Here is a 26147-nt window from a genome sequence, read left to right on the forward strand (position 1 = left end):
TACCTGGAACGCTGTATGAAGCTAGTGGCTTTCAAAGCGTTGCCTTATAGTATTTCTGGTTATGAAGCTGCTGAATTATTAATGAGCTGAGCAGCTGCCCGGGGTTTGCCAGTCGAAAGTAGTCAACTCCGATAACGAACTGCGACTTTAAAACGATCTCGACAGCTGCTAATAAAACAAAGCGTGATTTGACAGGTGTTGCGCGAATTTGAATATTTCTTCGCTTTTAGTTTTGTGTGGTTTACTGTGAAGCGCATCGCGTGTTTGGCTTGTGATGAGCTACACATTTCTCTGTGATCGATTGGGGGTGACTTGACAGAGATGTGAAACTCCCATTGATTGATCTTCACTACACTCCCCGCTGACCAGAGAAAACACTCGATAGCGAATGCGAGAGGGGATTTAAATTGGACAAATAGTGTCCGTCTCACTTGACGGATAAGGTAGCTATCTGCTCTCTCATGCGGTCCGAGGTAATCCGCTATTAGCACTGTTTAGCGCTAACCTCGATACTGTGCGACGTTGGGCTAGCTTGTAATGTCGGCACTGTTGGACTTGTTTTCCCCTCTAGACTCCGCTTCCTGTTAGCCTTGGGCTAGCTGGAAAATCGAAATTATGCTAATGAACGAGCAGGTATAGTTAGCCAACGCAAAGGGGTGTAACTTTACTATTTAGAGTAGGCTAACCGTTGCAGTTTAGTTCCAGTTTATTTACGAACCTATGCTAATAACTTTATTTCACAGCCAGCTGTAAGGGCAGCTGGTTTCCTTTAGTTTGCTAACGCTCGACAGCTAGCCATCTTGCTTGTGTTGAGGGATTTAAGTATTTAACTTGACAAGCTTTAGGTGGCAGGGAGCGAGCGATATTAACTCAAGTTGCAGGTGTTTGTTAGTGTATGCGTCGGCATTGGGATCAGTCGTAGGACCCAATTGCGTGTGACTGTTGCCTTTAAAAATACTTTATTTTACTGTGGGAAAGCCCGACTGTTCCACTGTGAAAAGACAATAGAGAACCTGAGACTTGCTCAGCTGTTGTTCTGATAACGACGACAACCGTTGATAACTAACTCAGAGAAAATAGTATTTTCATAATGTTTTGTTACAGAGCACGCTGATATAACTAGACTATTTTTTTGAATACTTAATGTACGTTCCTTAGTGGTAAAATAAATTAACAGTTTCCGTTAAGTTGACCCGCACAGATAGCTAGGGAGAGCGTGGATGTGATGCAGAGGGTGCTTGTGCGACATATGAAGGCTGAACCCGCTGCTTCCAGGTATCTCATCTAATTATACTGAAACAGCAGCTTTAAATGCCTCAGAAAGCGCTCGCAGTAGCCGGTCGTCATCAGAGGTAACTAGGTGAATAGAGAGACGCGGGGAAGCGGTCTGAAGAGGGAGGCTCCTGCCCGTTTCTGGACATCCATCTCTCCAGCCTACCTTCATCACGTCCATCCACCACCGCCCTCCTCCTCCCCAGCCATGGACCCCCCGAGGACTCGGTCGCGGTCTCGGTCTGGCTTCTATCATTTCGGTATGAACGGCAACGTTGGGAGCAATGGCAGTGGTAACGCGGCTGGAAACGGGAGCATGATGAACGCCAGCGGAGGAGGGGTGAGCTACCCGCAGCAGAGCAACCCCGGGTGGGCGCCGCACCACGGTGGTCGTAGCTACCCGGAGAGCCAGCAGCAGCACGCCCAAGGGAGCTACCTGTCCGTAGGGGCGCAGCGCCACTCCTCGCACGGAGCTCACAGACACCCCGGGGCCGGTAAGCAGTCTTCAGTAAACAGGGCCTGCAGCCCGGCTAGATGCATCATTACACACACCCACACAGGATACACCCCCTGAGGGATGCAGGCAGGCCACCAGCAGCATAACAGGCTTTAAGACATTTAACTACAAGGCTTGGAGCTTTGCTGCCAGCTGTTGCTTGAAAGGCCAGCTATGTCTTCTGTGAGGTGTTGTAGAGCTGGTTCTGCTTTAGAGGGCTGAATAACATTTACTCTGGTAAATAACACAAACCAGGTTCCTGAACTTTGTTTAGTATGTCATTGCCTGGCTTCGTACCCACAGTACAAATTCTACTGGCCCTCAGTAGGAAGTTAGGACTGCAGAATTTTCCTTTGGGTAATGCAGTTATGATGGTGTTGAAGTCACAGAGGTCATGTGATGTTACTCCTGTGGATGTAATCAAGACACCAGGAAGGTAACTGTATAGGTAATCAGATAGGTAATTAATTACATTTTAATTAGAATTAGTCATATGGAGAGATATAGCAATTTAATTGTAATGTTGACACAGAATGAAACAAATCTATCTGCTGGTTGGTCAATGGAAAATTTTCAAATTGGTAGCTGAAGGATTCAAACTAATATTGATGGCTAGGGAGCAGTGCATTTTCATTTATCATCTGATCAGAGACAGATGCATTTGCCTAGCGGTTTAGACATCCTACATACTCCTCAGTCTTTACAAGAATTCAGAACGAGGAGACTCATTAAAAGAGTAGTTTGGAGCCTTGAGACGAGCCTTGAAATTGTTTGAAATGAAATCTCTTTCTTGATAGCGGCTTTATCTTTTTGTTTCAGATTGCTCACTGCTGTGGTGCAGGCTTTCCTTGTAGTTCACCATCAGCCCTGTCATCCATCAGCCTTAATGTTATTCAACTTACTTTTTAGCCTATGCACAGCTCTATATTGTCCTAAACAGATCTTTCATCAAGTGGTTCAGGGTAAAGATTGATAAGGGGTTATAGTTTTCAAAGTACTGTGTCAAACAGAACAATGAACAGCAGAGCTGTGCTGGCATGTTGTTGGTTTCTTCACTCTGTGAAGTCAAATTTATTTGCTTTGCCCAATATCAATCAGACAGCAAACATTTTATGTGTCCACAACAGCAACGGTTCCTTACCCAACATGAACTTACAAAGACCACAACGAAAAACTCCCTAAAACCTTTAAGAAATAAGAGGAAGAAACAAAAAATGTAACAACACAGAAAGGAAATTCAAAGTGAGACAGCACCCCAGCCCCCTTTCATTGTTTTCAACATTGACACTAGTCTGTTTGGTGTTCAGCAGGTTTCCATTGCTGACCATTGGAAAGTGACTGTAATACCTTCTGTAATACCAGATTGGATTCCCCTGAAGGCAAAAAAGTGCAGTGAATGAATGAAAGCAGGCTTTTAATGGGCCTCCTCTGTTGTAATAGCAGCACTGTTGCCAAATACCCAAAATAACCCTCACAGAGGGGACTCACAAAAACACATGCTTCCCAAATTGAGAGACTACAGAGGGGTTTGTGTGAATGACTTAAACAGTGTATCTCCCAGCTGTGTGATCAACCTCCTTCTTAGCAGCTGCATATGCCTCTTCCTAGATGACTGTGGTCTCTGTGTGTGTGTATACAACGTTTACTGTGTGTAAGCAAAATAAGAGTGTGTATGTCTCAACTACATTACAGATTTCCTGTTTGTCTGCGTTTGTTTGTTTTTGTACATGCCATTGTATCACACCTCTTGGCATCGCTTCATGCAGAATGTGCCAGGGTTGGATTTGGGGGTGTTAAAAATGTCTTAGCTCTGTTTTTTTCCTTCTCTTTCTCCCCCCTTCTTACACTTCTCCAGTGTCAAGCATGTTTTTACCCGGTGTAGCTTTAATAGTGAGCGTTGCATCGCACAGCCTGCCAACATTGCAACTTAATAGCAACCAGTTTTTACAGATCCCCATTAATACTGTTGTCATGTGAGATCTCTACAGATTATGTGGGTAAATTAGATTGTTTTTCAGTTTTTTTTGCTTGGCTCTTCGAAATAACGTTTCAAGTCTGCATCTCCGTTGAAGAACAGGGGCAAATTGCTACTTGATGACAGCTGATACTCTTGAGTTCACTATCCTGCCTCCCTGACTTGATTGTCTGTCGTGAAAGAAATGGTGTCACTCTTTCCTAGCAGCAACGCTCGGAGGAAACAAGGTTGTGTCTGATCGCCAACAGAACCCGTCCAATCTGGCTCACCATCCCCTCTCCTATGGCCCCCAGGGTGAATCGGCATTAACAGACCTAGTTCTCCTCAAAACACATGGGCAACTGCCCCTATGAGTTCTAGAGAAAAGGGGTTGGTAAATGGAAAAAAATGTGTAAGCCAGTGTGTTGGCCCATACTGTTGGCTAGTCAGTCAACCAACCGTCCCTCTGTTCGCCGCAGTCACTAGCGGGGTGTCTTTGAGCTGTCACTATCGGCAGACTTCACATGGCTATGGAGTGGTGTCGCAAAGACAAGAAGGGGGGGGGGGGGGGGTGCCCTCAGATCTGTTGTTTCTGAGGAGACAGAAGGGGCTGTTTGGATGAGGGAGAGAGAGATGAGGGGAGGAGATTTCCCCCCGCTCCTCTTTTTGTTGATTAAAGGTTTTTGGGGGACTGCTCAGAGGAAACTCTTGTCAGCTGAGTTCAAGGACATCCTTCTTAAGCTGCTGAAATGTCTGTGTGCACATGCTGCATCCAGATTGCACATGTGGACTGTCAGATAAACAGCTGGGAGAGTATTGTGTTCTTTTGAGATTATGTTTATGGTATTATTGCTTTATTCAGTGATGTGATTTTCCTTTTTTTTAGTATCCTATTTTTTGGATGTACTAATCTCATTCATATCATTAGGGAGTCCTTTTTTGTGATGGTCTATTGATCTTTGGAGAGAGATTTTTATCGCTTATTCACAACGAGATGATGAAAAAATGGGGAAGAAACGTCGCACTGAGCTGTTGTTGCAGAGCTAATAATGGTTCACTGCCTTGCTCAGGACACTTCAGTATAGCAGATGCTTGCCATCGCACAGACTTGAAGCCAGGCTTTCTGGTAATGCTTTGTTTCCATAGGGACTACCCTACAGTGACGCTCCAGTTTATGTGATGGGCTGCAACTAACGATTATTTCAACTGACAGTCCAAAACCAGAAGATATTCAATTTACAAATACAGAGAAAAGCAAAAAATTTCACATTTGAGAAGCCGAAACCAGGTAATGGTTGGCATTTGTGCTTGATGAATGACTTAATTATTACAGATTATTTTTTCTTCCATCAACTAGTCAATCCATCCATTAATCATTTCACAGTGGTTACTTGGAGGAAAGTGATAATAACTGGAGACAAAAGTCATCTGCATTCAAACAACATTACAGCATTACATGTGCAAAGCCAACAAGATGCTCTGGCGTGTTTGATAAGTGGATGTCTGTGTCTCTGCTTCTGTGAGTCTGCTTGGGCTTTTCATGGTAGATCAGAGGGAATGATTTCTCTGTGAGAGCTAGAGAGGATGAGTCCAGTGTGACATCTTCCAGAGAAGGCTTCCTCTCTGGTCTGCTTGTTTAAAGCAGGAAATTCAAAAGCCTGTTTGGAAGGTGGACCCTCGCTGAGGACAGAGGACTGTAACTCTGTTTGTGAAGCAAGATTTTGGATGTGGTTCTTTCTTATCACTTTTGGATTTTGTAGTTTTAATCAGCAAATCAGCTGGGCTTGATGATTTTTTGGCATCCAGTGGGTCCTCAGACAGGAAAACAAAATCAAAGGCAACCAGCTGCCTGTATGTTGTTGGTGTTGTTGTATTTCTGTTGGCTTAGTCAATGTCTGTGTGTCTTGTGATGCTGATGTTTTTGTCAGCTCTATCTCAGCTGATGATGTGTTTTTTCCCTCTGTGGCCTGCAGGAGGAGTGCTACATTTTCACCCAGATAATGTGTGCAGCGAGGATCGGGACAAAGTAAGTATCAAACATGGCTGCTGTTGCCTTGGATTTGTTGGAAGTTGGAAGTGTTTTCTTACTCATTCTCCCCTTTTGTTTGTCCTCTTTTTGTTTTCCCCTGACAACCATCCCCCTGCTTTACCTCTGTGTACAGATGGAAGACAGCCCGAGCCCGAAAAGGCAGCGTCTTTCCCAGCAGTCCATGTTGGATCTCAACTCCGCCCCTCCTTCTACTCCTTCCTCTCCCATTCGCCCCTGGGAGCTGCCTCCCAGTCGCAGACCACACCCCCACTACATGCCAGAGAGATGCCACACGCCTCTTCGCAACCGACGCAGGTACGTGAGTGGTGCAAATATAGCCATTATCTTTAACCTGGGAATTCTTCAGGTTATAAAATGGCAAAAAGATGAAAAATCAGTTTTTTTCATTTTTACAGTAAAAACAATTTACTAATTAATCAATAAATAATTGTCAGATTAATTGATAATGAAAATAATCAGTACTTACAGATTGATATGTTTTGATTTATGCTCCTAAACCAGATGAGCTAGCACAGAAACGAAACGCATGAAAATATCAAAGCATCAATACAATAACATGCAGTGACGCATGACTGAGTCTGCTACTAAGTAACTGTGTGTTGAGTTTGCCTTCTTTAGAGCTGTTGATGAATTTAAATTAGGGTTGTCAAGTGATTAAAAAAATCTAATTACATGCTTTGTAATTGATTAATCTGAACTAATTGCATATATCATGTTTTCATTATCATTTGTCATTTTTGGGCACAACTCTATTTCTTGATGGCGGCTTATAAATTGAACCAGAGGACGAAATCTGTAAATCCTCCATTAGTCCCCTGTCCTCTGCTACCGTTCAGTGATTGAGTTGATTAATCTGTCACAGGTCAGTCTTGATCAGTCTGCGTGTGAACGCCTGTTCGAGTGTGGTATGATGAGACTAGTTGCTCATCGTAGTATCGGCGGCTGTGCTAGGTCTGACCTCAGAGCTCACTGCTGACTGCTTTGTGATATATCAGGCTTGAAGTACTCCAAAGGTACGAAATTTTCTTACTGTAGGAATTACACAGAATGTTACTCCTATTAGCAGTTCCATCTGGGCGTTTTTTAGATGTGAATTTTCCATTCACTGGGCCAAGCAACGTTTTGTCATCTGCTTCTGTCATTTTGTGAACAATTATTCATTGCTCATAGAAGGAAGGGGATGCATCATCGCACTCACCAAAGTGACACAAGGCAAAATGTAATACAACGGTGTCTGTGCCTCAGAGACACAAAAACAACAAACATGAAAACTACCAGTACAACCTCCCCGTTCCTCCCAACCTCACCCCCCCTGCTACCCAAGAATTCCATGACCATCATAGACATAAACCAACAGCATTCAGACACAAAGGAATCAGGTAATCATACTAGTTTCCTTCATCACCGGTGATGATATCCATCACGTCTACAAAGCTACTGTGGACAATTGTATGTTCAGTGAGGTATGGGATCAAGGGGTATCATTGATCTTGATTAATCTGAGTAAATTTATTTGTTGTGTTATTTTTTTTCTACAATTATTAATCTAATCTGAACTAAAGCATATTTTAACAACCCTAATTTCAGTAGATGAATTTAAGTGAAAAGTCTAAAATCTCCGTAACTTCAGTCCTAACCTACCTGACTGATTATTTTCTCTCTCTCCTGCCTGCAAGGTTTTATCTTAGCACAGACATAGTTTCATTCAGTTTTTTATCGTCAAATTTAAAGGGGAGCTCCACCGAATTCTCATCAAGTCTGTTCACAGGTCTTGAGGAGTACTACTGTATATGTGAAAAAAGTTGTATAGAGGGATCTTTGTGAAACCAAACTGACTCGTGATCACTTGCTGTAGGTGGCTGCCCTACTATTTTATTTATAAAGATACAAATGACAACATGGCTCTTTTTGCCTCTTCTTCAGTTTTCCACTCTTTCTTCCACCTCAGCCCTCCAATGAGACGCCAGCGGGGCCGGAGAGACCGTCTTACCCGCCACCACCACCACGCCCACAACAACCACCACCACTTCAACAGCAACAACAACCACCACCACCACCATCACCACCCCAACGCCCACCATCATCACCACCACCACCTGCACTCCCACCACGGCCCATCGCCTGGCCACCAGGATGAGAACTACCGCCACCCGGCTCCCCCTCAGGGCTACCCACCCTACAGCCAGCAACCTCCCCGAGGACTGGGGCCTGGGCCTGAGGAGCGCCCAGGTCACCATCCGCCAAACCCCTCCCCGAGGCCCCTCCACCAGTCACCGAACCTATCTCCCAGGCTGCTTCATCCTGCGGCCCATCCACAGCACCCGCACCCACATCCCCACCCCCACCCATCCCAGCAACAGAGCAGTGTGGTGCTGGACCTCCATGAGCAGGTGACTTGATGTGATGATGTGGCCTTGTCGGTGGGGGTGGGGGTGGAGGTGGGGGTGTGGGGCCAGTACATACAGTTGAGAAAGGACTGAAATAATTCCAGTAGACCTCTGAAAAGAGAAAACATGACTTGCTGTTTATTTCGGACAGTGTGAATCTCAAAGGTTGTCTTGATCTTGTGCATTCTTGTCTCCTTCTTGTGATGCACAAGAATGAGGCACACACAAAAAACAATACTAGACACCTCTAAAAACAATGAAATGTGAAAATTAAACCCAGCTACTCATGGGTATATTAACTTATTCTGGAGTTGAAGATGTTGCCCACAGAGAATATGAGTAATGTGATTTTATTTAAATGTATTTCTGGGGTCTGTTTGATCTTGAGAGCAGTAACTACATTTCCTACTAACTAAACTAATCGTCACTATGGAGGTGAAAGATTCAGATGGTTACTGTGGGTCTGTATATTAGCATGTCTGGCTTGTGTGATTGTTTTTTACAGCGGGGGATGATTCAGTGAAATCTGTTTTTAAATTGGCTGGGATGGAAGAAAGTTTATTGGCAAATGGAAACTTGAGAAACCCTTGAGAAATTGTGGCGTCTATCATTGATTTTTCGTGTGTGTTAAAATGTCTGTAGAAACTGAACAGAATATAAAACACTGCTAACGGTTAACATTGGTAGATAAACTGTTAAGTCGAGCACAGGACTTAATTTCAGCTCTAAATCACAGTCTGTGTGGGTAAAGTTGAAGACTTTGTCTTTCTGATGTCCACATTTAGGGTTCAGCTCCAGTATCGTATCCTGTGTCCCCCCCGGGAGCACCACCAGGCCTGCCGCCTCGCTCCGCCCCTCAGCAGATCCCAGCATGCTCAGTAGTCTTCAGCGGACAGCACTATCCCGTCTGCAGCGTCCCTCCTCCTGTGAGTGTGTTGGTGTTTCTCTAAAAGATTCAGCTAGAGATTTTAGTTTGATATTCAAAATAGTCAAAATATTTCGACACAGTGCTTTTGTAAATTTTACTCTTAATAAGAGTTTTCTTCCTTTGTGTTTTTTTACATTTTTTCTCTCTGCTAGGTCCTTCAGACATGTTCTGTGCAGCACTTACCCATGCCCTACCCGTTCCCATCACTGCTGTCCAGTGACCCAGCATTCCTGCTTCCCCCTCCTCACCTTCCACATCCCCCAACACACCTTTCCCACCACCCACCTCACCTGCCTCAGCCTGGACAGTTTGGACCCTATCCGACGCAGCAGGCCCGTTCGGTGAGCAGAAATTCATATTTTATGCTTGCCATCCATCCTTCCATTTGGTATCAGATGCAGCTTTTGTGAATATTATAAATCAATGTATTTAAGTCTGAATGGACAAGATTTGATTGTTGATTTGATGGATTGTATCAAATTTTCTGTGCATCTCCAAAAATACTAGCTTTAAATGTTTCACCTGCTGTATGCAAAATGCAGCAGCAAAGGTGTTTTACAACGTCAAAGCAAAAGAGATGATGCATGTGTTATACCAGTGGTTCTCTTTTACAGCATGCGCCCCTTCAGAGACCAAAAAAAAACTTATGTCCCCCCACCCCACAATTTTTAGCAATCAATCAAGCAACAATAATTGATGAAACAACTTATAAGAAAAGACTGAAGTTGAATTTTAGTGAAATATAGGTCAGCACGAAGGCATTGTCAAACTTGCTTTTTTATTTTCCCTACATAAATCATATTCATCCAGCTGAGTTTCACTTCATTTCTTCACTTCGGGATGCTGTGTAAAACATGAATAAAACAGAATGTGATCATTTGCTAATCCTTTTTGGCATATATGCAATTGAAAACAGAACAAAGACAATATGTGTAATGTTTAACCTCGTCAACCTCATTGTTTTTTGTAAATATCTGCTTATTCTGAATTTGATGCAGCAACGCATTTCAAACAAGTTGGGACAGAAGCAACAAAACACTGGGAAAGTTGTGGAATGCTCCAAAAACATCTGTTTGGATCATTCCACAGGTAAACAGGTTGATTGGTAACAGGTGATAGCATCACGATTGGGTATGAAAGGAGCATCCTGGAAAGGCTCAGTCGTTCACAAGCGAGGATGGAGCGAGGTTCACCACTTTGTGAACACATGATTGTCTAAAGGGTGTTACGACATTGGCTCAGAAACACTTGATACTGTTGTTGGTAAACACAGTTCATCTGCAAATGATTGCATTCTGCTTTTACTTACCATGTACACAGCGTCCCGACTTTTTCAGAATCAGGGTTGGAATAAGCGTGTGCCGAAGTTTACAAAGGTGAAAGCGGATCCTGATTAAACAGCTGGATGCTCACTGAGATTCAGTATTGTTTTTGTTGAATTGTGGTAGTACTCTTTGCCAAAGGCTTTTGGCCAAAGTACATTAGTTCCTTTTGAAGTTTGCCCACATTTGTCTTTTGTGTGGCTTTGATATTGAATAATATTTACTGTAAATAAAAGCAGCTGCCTGAGAATTGAATATAAAGCAAAGCCAGATGTATGAAATTATTTAATTTGACTTTAATGGCAAATCTTAGTAGAAAAAATAATGAAGTGCAAATGTTAGATTGATCAGTAAAAGATGAATACAAATGTTAAATATGTTTTTGTACAGTATAATAATAATTTTCTATCATACATCCTAAGCATCTGTCTGTAATCGAGTGTTTGAAGTGCTCTTGTTGCTGTGATCACATGACATAATCTCAGTTGGCAACAGTGTGTGTTTATCTTTCGATTTGCCACATATTTCCTCTCCACCCTCCCAGCCCTTACAGAGGATAGAGAATGACGTGGAGCTGCTTGGAGAACACCTGTCTTTGGGTGCGGGGCTCCACTATCCTCCCGCTACCCACCCTGCCCTCACACCACACTCTACACAGCTTCACTTCCTCTCCCACGACCCCCTGCCACAGGAGTTCTTCGGCGTGGTGAGCGATAAGAATAATTCAGTAAAGTGTTTTTTACCTTCTAAGTGTAGTGGGCAATAAAAATCCATGTGAATGATTTTTCATGTACGTGTTGTCAATTATCCCACTAGTCCTATCCAAACTTTATTCCTCGGCGTCTCCCGGGGCGACGGTACCGCTCGCAACAGCCACTGCCACCTTCGCCTTACCACCCCAGCCTCCTGCCTTACTTCCTGTAAGTAGATCAGTACATTAAAGAAAAGATAGTTAAGAAGAAAAGATTAGATTTGTATTTGTTTTTGTTTTTTTTATATGCAACCAACTGCAAGGTGTTGGTGAATAATAATACTTATGATAGAACAGAGAGAACAGAGCACAAAAGGAAGTCCTTTTAGAGCTCATTATGTATATTATGAATCTTCTTTTATGTTATTTCTGATCTGGGCACATGATTTCTTTTGTTGAAACTTTCTGAAATGAAGGTTATACTTGGGTTTTGAAGGTCTTTTTCAAGATAAGGACTTTCCGAGAGGTCTAAAATACACATATAAGGAAAGATTTTGATGATGTAAGATGGAAAAATGGGACATTTTTGTTGGGCCATTGGCTGTTCACCTTAAATATGCATGCGATCAGAGCTTCTTAGTGTTGAGACAAAGTTAACTACTGCTGCACAGCTCAGTAGCTTAATTTGTTTCTTTGATAAATTTGTTCAACATTTCTCCATCAAATCCCTCCCTGTGTAGTTCAATGCTGCCAGTCCAGCCCACAGGTCCTGCCATCAGTCTCGAGCTGGACGTAGACGATGGAGAAGTGGAAAATTACGAGGTTCGTCTTTGTATGCTTTTGTCTCTATGTTCACTGTATGTGAATTCTTCTGCTGTGGCTGATGTTTTTTTTTTCTGCCCCATAGGCTCTGCTTAACCTCGCTGAGCGTCTGGGAGAGGCCAAGCTCCGAGGTCTGACCAAGGGAGACATCGAACAGCTTCCTTCTTATCGGTTCAATCCAAATAACCATCAGTCTGAACAAACACTGTGAGTGCAACCACCAGGTCATCATTTGTTGATAGACTTTTCTTGTTAGCTCCACAGGATCATCAAAACTATGGATTTTTGTGCATTTACTGTTTTTCTGACAGACGTTAATGTTTATTAGCTACACATTTTGTGCAGTTATTTAGCATATTTGTGGTTGTGCAAGCTACATAAAGCTTCAAACAACTTCAAAGCTTTTTGGGTGGTAAAATTATCAAATGTCATCTCTGTCTGTTGGAGTTAGGCATTGTGGGAAAAATATGTATACATTGTACACAGTTTCCTAAAAACAGCTTGAGGCTTTCCTACATATGGTGCACGAATAGTTGTCAGAGATGTATTCCTTGTGAATATGAGAAGACAGTTTCAGTAATTGCAGAATTAATGGTCTTACCTTTTCCATACTTTTTTCTCAATCTAACCCGATAATCAGTGGACCTTAATCCGCCTCGATGCCCAGTGTGTCTTGTAAAAAGTCTGTTAAACAACAGGTTTCTAGTGTTGCCACACTTAACGTGCTAATACCTGTTGTTTTGCAGGTGTGTGGTGTGTATGAGCGATTTTGAGTCCCGCCAACTGCTGCGAGTCCTGCCCTGCAGCCATGAGTTCCACGGGAAGTGTGTCGACAAGTGGCTGAGGGTAAGTACTTAAGTATTTTTTGTAAACTAAAACTTGCAAATGCACTCTGAAAACAAGCTAAAACTAAACTTAAGTGAAATCTAAAAGTCAGAACTAATATGACATAAAAACTAATTGAAAACCAAAACGAATGTAACCTTGGCACCCACCCAACAGAGCCCGCTCACTCACACTGAGTAAGGTTTTCTGGTGAATAACCTTTCAGTGCCGCTCTTAGAGAGTTAATCAGTAATTTACCAAGAGAAAAACATGTTTTGACTCTCAATCCAAGCACGCACTAATTAAGTGACACAAACACCTCTTAAAAATAGATGTGTAGTGACAATCTCACTCTTCAAGAGGTCTGTTAGAAAACAGAAACAGGACTCCAACTTGTCTTAATGTTCTTAAATTTCACAAAGAAGAATGAGTAAATCTGTAAAGCGCACTAAACTCCAGGCCAAAAATGTCAGAAGAAGCTCTACACATACCTCGAAGAGTAATTTCCCATTGAGAATGCTAAAAAAAGGGCACTTGAACACTAGGTTCTTGTGTTAATCGTAACACAGTCTTATGATTTAGAGGCACAAGACATTGCCCGAGGCCTCAGTGTGAATTGGTTTACAGAGATTACAAATCAATACAAAACATATAAATGTTACATAAAATGTCATAATCTGAAATCCATAGCAACAGTCCTTTATGGGCCGATGGGTGAAGTGGCAAGTTTAGTTACAAATGTACAGTTTTATGATTGGACATTTGGTGTGATTGATGATACGAACCGCCTCTGAAAGCATAACTGGATCATTTTTGTTTCTGATCTCTGTCCTCAGGCCAACAGGACGTGCCCCATTTGTCGGGCCGACGCTTCCGAGGTCCAGAGAGACTCCGAGTGACCACATGAGGGAGCCAGACGTTCCTAATTGTCTGTCACACTCGTTCAGCACTACCTGCTCTTGATATAGTGATACACATGTACGTGCTCACACACGCACACACACCGCTTCCTTGTCTTTTTGTGCAGCACTTCCTGCTTGTCTATCCCTTCTTCTTTACATTTGATCTGATTTTGATCAGATTCCCTGTTTCCCAGTTATTTTACTTCCTGACATTTCCCTTCTACCAGTGTTTCCTGTTCACAGGAATACAGGCCCTCACATGTTATGGTGAATTATATCTGCCTGACCCCTATTCTGCTGTGGTGTGTGTGCGTGTGTATGTGTGTTTGTTTGTGCACTTGCACTCTGCAAGCGTTGTTTGGTCAGCCCTGTAACGGGGGGCTGTGGTACACAACTGTGTGTTTTCTGTGTGCGTGCGTGTCTGCGTGCGTGCGTGCGTGCGTGCGTGTGTGTGTGTGTGCAAGCGAGAGAGAGATTTTTAGATGTGCATGCCTGAGTTTCTGTTGTGTATCAGACAAGAGTTGACGACATCAGAGAGTTTCTGCTCTCGTGAGTGACTGACTTAACTTCCTGTTTGTACGTTTATGCACTGTCTGTCTGTATGCATACTGTGTGTGTATGTATGTTATAGACTTAAATCCTTTTCTCTAGTTTGACACTAAGGGTCCATGTTGCCACTATCCCTCTCGGTTGCCTATTTGATCCATTTGTTTTGGTAGATTATTATTATTATTATTGTTGTTATTATTATTATTATTCAACCATTATAAGTGATTGTTTTCCTGCCTGGCAGTTACCTCATCATTCCGGTTTTGGTCATCATTCTTTACAAGCGCTTCACGGCACTACTTTGAAATTAAGCACATTATATATTTTTTCTTTTCCTTTCTTTTCTTAGTAAAGATAAGTTTGTCTGTGACTTTGCAGTGGCACATGTGTTACATATATACATATATCTATATATACTGTATAAATCTATGAATATCTGTATACCAAATAAAAGGCTTGATATGAACTTTTTAAACTTTGTATTTTGTATAGATTTTTTTCTCTTTCTTTTTTTTTTTAACAGGGAATCAAGATTTGAAAAAAGTCAGTTTTGGTTGTTCTGGATTTTTCTAGATGTGAAGTGGTGGTTAAAATGACACCGACTGCAGCTTTGACTGGCTCCGTCTTTTCAGTTTTTGGTGTGGTGGTGCAGTGACTTCAAGTTACCACCAGGTGGTGTTACTGCTCTTCTAGACTATCATCATACCACATCTGCCCAAGATGTGGTCCTGATGAATGGCGGATTTATTGAGACTCTTGGTTGAGTGAGACGTTTGTTACTCGACATAGCAACCATCCTTTGTACGACCATAAAGTCTTGATGTGTGGGGTTCTTCAGTCACTCTGGGCTGTGGGTAATAAGTAGGCTGTAACTTGCCCTAAAAAACAACATAAATGAGTAGGTAAGGAAGATAACATAAAATGTGATGAATGTAATCACTAAGAATTCTGCACCAATCTGAGAGAACAAATTAAGGAATTGGATCCAAGCATCTGATCAATTAGAGACCACAGTGGACAACTTAATGAACAGAGAATGTGTTATCAGTGAAACCTTCCTTAAATGTATGGTGCAATTTAAGTGAATGTGTTTGTACAGTTGGCGTAACGAGAGGCAGCCAGGCTGTCCACCTCCCCTTGCAGCACACGTCTGTTTCCCCACCGTCGAAGATCACGTTTCCCTGAATGCACACAGCTGTTTCCCTAGCAGCACATGCCTGTTTGTCTTGCTCCTTCTGTTGATTAGCAGAACAGAAGCTGTGCCACTGTACATACTAATACAGTATCTACAGTTGACTTCCAAAAGGCAAATGTCACCTCTAGGCTTTGCAGCACGAATGGCTACATTTTTGTGTGGAGCTGCTTGAGGCGCGGAGAACGCAAATGCCATTGTTTTTACTGGAGACGATTCACAGAGCCTGCTTGAGAAGAACGTGGCAAAGAGGGCTCAAGCACCTGAGGACAGTTCTCATGTTCTTCACACTGAGCCACTCTCACTGAGTGTGTGGTTATCTTGCAGGGACTCCTGTTACGACTTCTGAAAGAGCTTATGGAGACTTCTGTCCAAAGCTGGCCTTCTTTTGGTTCTAGTAGTAAGATCTCTTGTCATATCTGGATTCAACCTTTGCGTTTGAAGGAGGCTTCATCAACCAAACTAATCAACATGAAACTGTGCATTTGTGGTATGGAGGGTTGACTGAACTGACAGGGACATCAGGAGAAATATGGCTAACTAAGGAGAACCTATATGAAAGAAACTCTGCAACATTTTAAAGAGCAGCTTCGTCGTGTCTGAGCACAGGTTTGTTCAGGTTTTCTTAAATCCTGACGTTCAGATGTCACTTTGGTTTCTAAACTGGAACCAGCTGAAGCCCATCAGGTGATGCAGGTCCGTGCCATCTAAAACTTAGAAAAAGTCAGATAATTGCCTCCCTTTGAGACACAGAGGATGTATATTTTTATTTTGACTTCATGTTTAATTAAATATGAAACCCTTTTGGCTGAGGCCTGATGACTCACTGTCCTCCCGTCCTTCACTCTGTCCAACTATTTGCTTCCGCTCCTTTTTTGTTGCTCTTTCATCCCCTCTACTAATTCTTCACCCCCCTTTTCTTTTATGCCTCTCTAACTCCCCCATCTTCCGCTCTGACGGCTCCCTTTCTGCTCCTCTTCCTTCCCTGCCACTTCCGTCCTTTCCCTCAGTGACTTTGCTTCTCTTCTTTCTCCTGTCCTCCTCATGCACTCTCCTCTGTTTACTCTGTCCTCTCTCTTTCTGTTCTCCACTGTCTCAACACTCTGTTCTTCCTGTCCTCCTGTCTTTTTACTTATGCATCTTCTCATCTGCCCTCCTCCACTCCCTCTTTGCCTATGCTGTAATCACCACCCACTCCTTTAACCCGCTTCTGCTGCAGAGCGGTGAAGTGGAAGTGATGGGGGATTTCTGCCTAAAACTGTCTGCCCAGTTACTCAACTCAGGGAACAAACAATATTTGTCTTGTCTTTGCTTTCTCTTTCCCACTCGCCCTTCTCCCATTTCATGACCAGAGCTATACGAGGCCTGGGGTTGCCCAGGATTTGATGGCAGGTGAGCACCTCTCGATGTTTTAAAACTGCTTATGCTCGAACATTTGAAACACATTAAGTTGGGATGAAAAATGTAGGAGTTTAAGCTACAGCAGCTTTTCATTTCACCTTCACACCATATTCACATTTAGATCCTGACTGCAGTGTAAAAATATACACGATAGGAACCCTTAATTTTTGCACAAACGTACCCATGACTGATGACAACAACCAATGCGATCCAGCTCTACTGGAGGCAATAATCATCATCTGAAATACTCAGAGGCCTCTGTGTGATGTTGTTAAACCTGACTTAGCTTGTTCCCACTAAATGTTTTGTTCCTTACAATCAATGTACTCCTTCAAATTAGACGTATGTTTGTCTTTTTAAGGAAAAGGACAACTAACCTATTTAAGGTTAGGGTTGGAGAACTATGGATTGGCTAACATAAATACACAAACACATAACTCATTAAAACTGGGTTGCTGGGGAACTCAAAGTGTTCCTTGTACCGGTCCTAGTCGATGCATATCAGATAATTACTTTAATTGTAAAATAGGAAACCAAAGTATATTGGTGTGTGATTCCTTAACTCTCATGTTGACATAGTTTTCAGCTACAGTACAAGAACATAATATAAATCCTGAAATTCAGTTCTGGACTTTGGCTGGTTAGCTGCTCTCCAGTCATGAAGATAAGAAGAGTCACCAGAATCTACATTTATTCCACATGTAGTCTACAATATGTACAATTTTGTTTGCATGTATTTTAAGCAGGAGAGTTGAGAGTGAAGGGGATGTTACTCTGGCACAATCAGTGTGAAATAAGAGCTGTGGCATCACTTGTGGCCTCACAGCAGACTGTTAGTTGTTTTGGTGTATGTATGTTTGCAAGGATGGTGTCATTTAATGATTTATGTGTTTGATTATTTAACAGGGACACTGCAGATATTCCTGGTCAGGGTTTTAAATTGGTCTTAGCAGGATGTTTTGGCCTGTTCTCACAGTGGCCAAGCTGATTTTTGTGAGTGGTTGAGATACAGGGATAGGATTAGCGTGGGGTTAAAGTTAGGGAAAGGGTTAAGACCGAACTAAACCTCAATGGAATCCTTTGAGACAAATGAAGCTGGGTAGTTGGAAAAAAAAGAAAAATAAAATCAACAGTTTAACAATTGTGTAATGTCTAATTAAAGAGATTTTTTTCTTTCTTTGTTCATTTTCTTTCTGTCCGTCCTCTGATGCCTAAATGAAGAGAGGAGAGGCTTTTACACCTCGGCTGTCTCCACCGCTCTCCTCCACAGCCCACACTTTTAATGCGAACATGCAAACGTGTGTGTGTGTGTGTGTGCAGACTGTCCCAAGCTGACAGGGTACATGGATTCTCCATCCGGCTTGTGTATAAAAAGAAAGTGAGGGCACAGTGAGCTCTGCCTGTTTCACTTACTTTCACATTCATAGACACACATGCTCACGCACGCACACACACACAGCTGCACACACTCTAGCTTTCTTTCTATCGTTCACCCACCACAGACATGCAGTCAGCAGTGTGAGGGTTAAATATGAGCATGTCAGCAGGGCAGGTTGTCCCTTCCCCTTCTCCCAGAGTGAAGTGTGTGTGTGTGTGTCTGAGTGTGTGTGTGCGAGAGATATTTTTTTCATAGGGATTTCCCCCTCTGCATGCTGGATGGCTGCTGGCCATGTCATCATGTTCTGAGCTGTCAACGGCCATCACCGTCACTCGTGGGACTTGATGTGTGTGTGTGTGTGTGTGAGAGAGAAAGGGACGCAGTACTGGGACATGTGTGCGTGGATATGATGGAGTGGAAACAGAGCTATACTGGGAGTGGCAGCGTCAGGCGAAGGTTTTCCATTTGACATAGTGAGTCGTGAGGAGAGGTGAGCTTGGCAGCAGAGTGCATCGCACATGTTTGAGATAGACATATATATACTGTATATACACTGGCAGACACACACACAGAGCTTAAATGGGCAGCAGGACCCTCCGGTCGTCTTCCTGGTCTGCTGGATAATTCCCTCTCCAGGGAGCTGGTGTGATGCAGCACAGAGCAAAGTTCATGAAGTCACATTTCAAAGTATAAATGCTCTCATTATTGCCAGTTGGCTTTTATGTTTTACAAAATATATTAACATAAAAGTTTCAGTCCAAAGCGGAAAAATGATTGGAGAGAGTTTAACTTTTAATAGTGTTATTTGAAAAGGATTCACAGCTTGTAGTTTTATTCAAAACCCTCATTCTTGCTTTGTTAATTCTTATAGACTCATATTTATAGATTCACACCCAGCGGATAATAAACCTTTCTACTTAGGAGGACTAACAAAAACCTCCTGACCCTGCAAAACTGTCCTGGCTCAGAAAGTCTAAAAAAAAAATCGTTTTTAACAGATATTTGATGGAACACGTGCACGCGTGCTTGCATGAACACATGCGTGTGCTCACATAACGCACAAACAGACAAGCACAGACACAAAGTATAATTTTAGTGCTGCAGTATATTTTGATTTAAGCACCATCAGCCATATCTGCCACCTCTATGTCTTATTGTTCTCTTCTCTGTGCCTTTGGTTATCATTTTAAAGCCTTCATAGTTACGGCGTTATGTCAGTTTTCTCCAGTGATTTGATATTATTTAAGATTCATCTGATGCCAGCTGGCTTGATGATTTGCCAGGAGGTCATTTTTATGTCCGGGGGTTTGTGTCGGCCCATACTAGTATGGCAGATCACGCCATAGAAATTTAATTTATTGCTTTTTTAAATGATGGCTCCAAGGCGGTTTTGTCAAACAATGAAAATGGAAAGTATTGGTTTCTATCTAAGGGAGGGTTGGCCAACAGGCCAAAGTAGGAGATGGACCAATTTGAATCACGTAATTTATCCTGGTTACAATTTGCACTGTGACTTAACAGAGATCTGTGGGGCCACACGATGCACATCCACGATTACAGGACAGGTCATGAAAATAGACCCAACTTACTCAATGACCTTGCAACAAATGCATCCACACATGTGAGCGACAAAATACGGCCTAAAATGTGAGCCGGTGTAGGTGATTCAGGTTTTCTATCAACTCTAGCGTAACTAAAGCAACTTTTAAGTTGATTTTGGCGGCCCCTGTGGACAAATGCGGGAGTGTTTCCACCGTCTTGTGACATAAAGATTTGACCTGGCTAGCACGAGTGGATGTGTTGGAAGCAAAAGAAAGATGCACCTTACATTAATTACTGTTTTTCTTTTTAAACGCTGTTTTCAGGATGCATGTGATGCGATGACGTAATGTGACTATTTGCGGCTCTGTAAGATTAATAACCAACATGACGATGGTGGAACAAAGTGAACTTTATTTTAGTACTGTTCTTACACCTAGGTTACATGTAAGCCTACATCTAACAGATTCGGTTGCTCAGTAATAGCAATTTGTTGAGAACATTCCCCAAATGACATACTGTACTAGTCTAAGAGGAAGAAGGCCAATTACAATTCTCACATCTGTTGAATGAGCGACCAAAGTCGACTCTTTTTGTTCTTTGCATGTGTTTGTTGGGAGTGTTTCAGCATGTCACTGTTCACGGCTTTTTACTGCATGTTCTGACTCACTGATGTCTCCAGAAGCTCAATATGTCAATAACAAAGAGGGTGATCATTATTTTGGGGGCCTTTTTTGCCTTTATTGATAGCAAGTCGAGAATGACATTATATGGCAGGGGGGAGAGAAGATCACGTGCAACAAAGTTCTCCAGCTGGATTCAAAGCAGGGACATTGTCATATATGCATCTTATCCCCCCAGGCAACCAGGATGTCCCCCACTAATCAATTATAGCAATACAGTGGATAATAGAGAAATATGTGATGTAGTTTCTAAGCGGATCATCGCTGAGCACACATTGTTTATTTGTAACATGAACAGAATGAATTCACAATGTAAACAAACACTCGCTTTACCCAGAGGACCCGAATGGAATGGAAATCTGTGGAGGACAGCATAAATAAGACAGAATAAACTGAGCTTTACTGATTCAGAGGCACAAACAAAAGTCTGAATGACTGTATTCATAGTAATGTCATGTGTCATATATTATTTCAGCTGAAGCTTTAAGAGGAACGCCACAATATTTTTTTCATGCTGCAAACATAATCATAAAGATTCTTGCATATGATTTTAATCATGAGGTGATTTTTTTTCCCAACAAAACGGCTTCATTCTGCTCAAAATTCGTGTCATGTGCCTGCTTGGATTTGAAAGTTTGGTTCGGCCCACCAAAACCATGACGAATTAGGCAAGACACAGAGGTCCATTATGTATATTGACCCTCTGATTGTGGCAGCAGCTGCCCCAGTTTGTGCCTCTCACGGCTTTACCATTAGCAAGTGTGATGAGCAATGGATTGTGTGATTGTGAAAAATGTAGATTTTTCCTTATTTTCTGACACTTCATAGACCAAGCAATTCTCAATTTCTTGATTAATCGAGAAGGTAGTTGGCTGATTTATTTAAAGTTATAATAATGATGGTAGCTGCAACTTTCTAAAAAATCAACTTGTCATTAACATCTCATTTGCTTGTGAGTTTGTGTTTCCCACCCAGCACATGAAGGGCAAGCATCTGCACGCCCATCTGGAAAATAAAAAACAAATTTCTGCTGTTTGCGTCTGCTGTTTGTGTGTATATTTATACTTTCCCATGTGTGCATCTGTCTGTGTGTGTGTGCATGCGCCGGTGTGTGCATGTTTGTCCGCGTGTTTGTCTGCATGTGTTTGTGGATGTGTCATTCCAGGACGAGGTGTTGGCTGCAGGCCACGCAGCAGCCTGAGTCAGGTGTGCTGAGGTCAGCCACAGACTGAGTCATGGTGACATAACAATGTACAGGGTGCAAACCTCTCACTCAGAGTACAGACACACACACACACACACACACACACACACGGGAAGTCAAGGATTTTTGGGAGTATGTTGTCTGCTTGCTGTCTGCTCACTGACTTGTGTTTGATTTGTTGGCAAAAAGAGAACTAATTTGCCCTAAATTGGTGTTTCCTTCAGGCGTGAGAGCAGCGTCTCTCACTGCTGTTTTCTTTCCTGAACTGTACAACGTTTGTCAGTAGTTCCTGTATGCGTAAATAATACTCTCAAATAGAAAGTAATTAATATAAATTAAGATTTAGGATGTGTTTAAGTATTAGTATTTATAGTACTTATTATTGTTTTTTTGTTAGCAGCCTGTAGTTCTTCTGTGCATCAAGGGAGAAGGTGCAGGTGACCATGATAGCTAGCAGAGGTGCTCAGAGACATCATCACTATCGTATCTGTTCAGCCAACAAAATGATTTGCCTCTGGTTTATGCCAGAAGTCATGTTAAATCAGGTGAATGTGTTTTGTTTTGTGTTGTGCCTTCAACAATTGCACTAATTCCGATCCAGCAACACCATCACGCCTCCAAGCCCTGGTGTCCAAATGACACAGAGTGCAGAGGCTGCACTGACCTTTCTCTTTAGGCTATAGCCTTACTAAAGTTAACCAGAAAAGAGGATAAAACTCTCACAACTAAACACAAATGACCAACAATAAATAAAAAAGGGACACCGGCAGATGCAACAAGCGAGATTAGGCTACAGAAAGAAAGCATCACCACACACCACCACAGGAGTAGTCTGCAGCAGCTGCAGCCACAAACACACAGACAGGAAAGAGCATGCTGGCAGGGTGGTGCATTAAATTAGTGATTAATAAAGGTAGCTGCCACCTTTTTTCCATCCATTATAAATATGAGTCGATTTGAAGAAACATAATGGCTGACACACAGGCATGTCAATCATGGAACTGACTTTTATTCCCCCAAATAATAACGAACAACTTCAGGTCAAAGAAATATCTGTTCGTACTTTCCCAAATAACGTACATGGAGTTGGTGAATGCATTATTGAGTTTTACTAAATTGGGAAAAAAACAGCTCTCCAAGTTAATGAGCTATCAAGCTAACTGCTTTGTGATGTTGTTCGTGCTTGGACAGACAGTTAAAAGTGGATGGTGATACTCAGATGATAGGGTTAAAGTTGAGCTCAACCAAAAAATGTGAGCAGATTTTGCCTCGCTAGTGAATCCACTGATTCCACTTGAATGAATGGATTTTACTGAAAAACTGCTTCATTCATATCTGATCCTAAAGCTGGACTACCTATATTTTGCTGTGAGTGTCTTATTCAAATCATGTTGCACACTACAATAGGTGCAACAGCCAGCTGACAGGCCTGCTGTAAATATGACATCATACAGAGGGATAACCTCTTTATGGATCATCAACATTCCTGGTGTCATAAAACTCCCCAAAGCAAATCACCGTACGTCTGCCAGGACTGCAGTAGCAACCTTTCCACGCTCCAGCTCTGACCTATCCCATGGGGCTAACGTGTTCAGCAACACACTGAAGTATGTTCTGCCCCAGATAATTACTTCACATGTTCTTTACGCTGTGATGCCAGCAAGGTTCAACCTATAGGAACTGTAGGCTTGGATCTGTGGCTTGGATAACAGAAGGGTGGATGTTTTATCTAGGCCAGTTCTGTCCTTCTGGACTTCGCTTGGTTTCAGTCACCTTCTGTTCAATCAATTTGGGGGGACTGAATGCAACAAAGTACATGTACAGTATAACCTTAATTCAAACTGTTGACACAGTGGAATCATCTGAGTTCAGCTGAAGGTTGCAATCAATTCAATGACTTTTTTCTGCAAAAATACCAGAAACTATATTATAAAGTCAAAAATATTGCAAAAATATATATAATATTTGGGAGAGGTTTAAAAGTTGGTGTATCAATAACAAGAAAATCATACAAAGCGCAATATAAACAGGTTCAATGAATAAATCATGATGTGCATGAAGCTGTGACTCAAATGTCTACTGAAGAGACGACAAACGTCAGCAGACGAAAACATCAGATCTGTGCGGAGTGATTCTGATTCTGAATGAATGCTTTTAAACTGTGCTTCCAGTTCCAGGTCTTTGGCTTTGGAGGTCGGCGCTGTCAGAAATGTTATGCGATCATCTGAAGGATCTCTTTTCTCTACTGAAGCTTGTGTTGACCAGCTGTTGCTCATTTACAATCCAAGCATTGAAAATGGAAGGTGAAAATGCTGCTTCAAGCCACTTGAATCCTATCATCTTCTATTTAACTCAATTATGAGTGAGTAAGCAATCCACAAATGGAGGCAGATCCACCTATAGGACACTTTGGTTGACTGAAACAGTCGAGCGCTGACAGGTACAAGAGTCATTCCAAGAGCAGAGCTGCGGTATGGAACTCTTTATTATTCATGGGCGTTCGTGTTCATGTGAGTGCACCTGGAAATATGAAACGTAAAGCCACACCTACATCTCAACCCAACTGTGGGCATACAGATTCAAACACAAGCGTGCAAAAATGTGTGCATGCAAACACACACATACAGAGATTTCAGGCCTTTATTCAAATTTCATGCTAAATGAGCACTTTATTATTGTATTGAAAGAATTGAGAAGCTGTCCAATCAGGGTCAACCGCTCTCAGGATTCATTAGTATAAATAAATTAAATACAGGAAGACTCTGACATACTGGATTTTTCTGTTTTTGTTGTAACACCAGTCATGTGTCTGTGTGATTAGCTCTGGTCATGGCTTTAATTCCCATGTTGACAGTGATGGTTCCCCCAGCAGTAGCCCCCCGTGTCCCTTTCACAATTTCCCAGAGGTAATTTTCTAGTGTTTTTCCTGCTAGTCTTATTTTGTGACTCATACAAAGGTCTGCCTGTATTTTCTTACTTCGTCTTATGTCAGTTGAGGAGACCGGCGCTGACTGTAAAGAGTTAAGTGTGATGGGACTTCGCCATCATGACGTGATTCAGTTTACTGTCAGCCTATAAGTGATTTTCTCCCTAAAATCAATAAACACAAAAGTTTGCCATCCAAGCACATTAATATCTCTAAAACACCAACTTTAAGTGTATTATCTTTCTGTAAAACAATCGCAAGAACGTTTTTGGAAATTAAATTCACTGAAGTACATTATCTTCAGTCCTTTGAACTGCTTTCCCTTCAAGTCCCTTCCTCGCTCGTCTCCGAGCGAGAAACGTGACCGTGTCACAGGAACATGCTGGCTTGTGTAACGCTGTCATATTTCTTCAACGCTACACGTGTGTGTGGGGTCCAGGCCTGTCAGATTGTTGTTGCCTCTGGATTATGTGCAGCGCTGAGTCGTCTCGGCCTGCAGTGAAGATGACATGAGAGGCTTTGTGTGGAGGAGGGCTGCCGCGGAGATACCGCGGCCGTGCATGCACACACCAGCCTGCACACCCTGAGCCCTGTAAGACCCTTTTAAAATTTGATCAACCTACATACTTGCATTTGAATGGGCTGAATCGTTTGCTCTGAGGTGGATTTTCCACATCACCATAAAGTTACGCAGCATCTAAAGCTTTCCAATACAAACATTTAACCCAATAGTGTTCAGATAAGGTCTGTGCACGTGCAAAATATGAAATCCTGAAAATTAGGACACACTTCCTAGACTCCCAAAACTTTTGGGGGCAAACCTGGCGCTCTAACACAAACCCACCTTCCTTTGCAGAAAAGCAAATGCAGCAGAGCAGCAGGGACACTCAGAAGCAGCATGCAGACATGCTCTGAGGCTGCGCGCTCCGTCAGAACATTTAATTGAGTTCAGCCATGATAAGATTCCTGCAATTTCCCCAACGTTTCTCGCCCACCCACTGGAAGCTCAGCAGGGGTCTGTATGCCTGTTTGGTTTAAGAGAGATGAGAGGGGAGCGACAGGCTGTGTGGAGGACTCGAGAAGAAAGAGCGAAAGTAGGAAAAGGAGCACTGAGAGGAGATAAGAGGAGGCGAAAAGCCGGAGCAGGCACATGAATGGAGCAAGGGGACAGGAAGAAGAGTAAGAGTGCAAGTGAAGGAGACAAAGACCAAAGGCAAGAGAGGAAAGCGATGGGCGCAGAGCAGCAACAGGAAGATTAGAAAGAGATAAAGATAGATGATGAGATGCATTCATCACTTCACATCCGGGAGGTCCCATCATACCGATTCTGGCCCACCGGAGCAGGAGAACGACCAGATGTGACAGGCTACCAGTCTGGAATTTAGAAAGCCCCATCTCATACTGTCAGTCCAAGACACAAATGTCCCCCAGTGATATGAATGTATGAGAACATTTATGCAGCTGGGGAATCGGCCACTTCACCGGGGCACACCGTCTCTGACTGTGCTGCCCGCAGGCAAACAAACACGCCGCTGGATGAGAGGGAGGCTGGCGAGGAGGCGCAGACTGAATCCACTCCAATGACACACAATAGGATGATGCAGCTGTTGGGAAACAGATGCAGAT

General features: G+C 42.6%; 1 protein-coding gene across 1 annotated transcript; it reads left to right on the top strand.

Annotated features, from left to right (window-relative positions):
• Positions 1-374: 374 nt before the first annotated feature.
• Positions 375-14658, top strand: LOC121611349 (E3 ubiquitin-protein ligase RNF38-like). Its single transcript, XM_041943883.1, has 12 exons — positions 375-1766; positions 5696-5748; positions 5885-6066; positions 7721-8162; positions 8945-9085; positions 9240-9428; positions 10954-11115; positions 11226-11329; positions 11841-11922; positions 12008-12129; positions 12669-12768; positions 13584-14658. Exons 1-12 carry the CDS (start codon positions 1481-1483, stop codon positions 13644-13646), a joined length of 1926 nt encoding a protein of 641 aa, XP_041799817.1. The 5' UTR covers positions 375-1480; the 3' UTR covers positions 13647-14658.
• The last annotated feature ends 11489 nt before the right edge of the window (positions 14659-26147 follow it).

Source organism: Chelmon rostratus, chromosome 9 (genome assembly GCF_017976325.1).
Source record: "Chelmon rostratus isolate fCheRos1 chromosome 9, fCheRos1.pri, whole genome shotgun sequence".
In the NCBI taxonomy this organism is placed as follows: Eukaryota; Metazoa; Chordata; class Actinopteri; order Chaetodontiformes; family Chaetodontidae; genus Chelmon; species Chelmon rostratus.

Bases quoted from the DNA above. Each gene is read 5' to 3' on its own strand.
- LOC121611349 (XM_041943883.1), top strand. From the start codon at position 1,481: ATGGACCCCCCGAGGACTCGGTCGCGGTCTCGGTCTGGCTTCTATCAT. The intron at 1,767-5,695 runs GTAAGCAGTCTT...TGTGGCCTGCAG, and splicing joins TCACAGACACCCCGGGGCCG to GAGGAGTGCTACATTTTCAC. The intron at 11,923-12,007 runs GTTCGTCTTTGT...TCTGCCCCATAG, and splicing joins GAGAAGTGGAAAATTACGAG to GCTCTGCTTAACCTCGCTGA.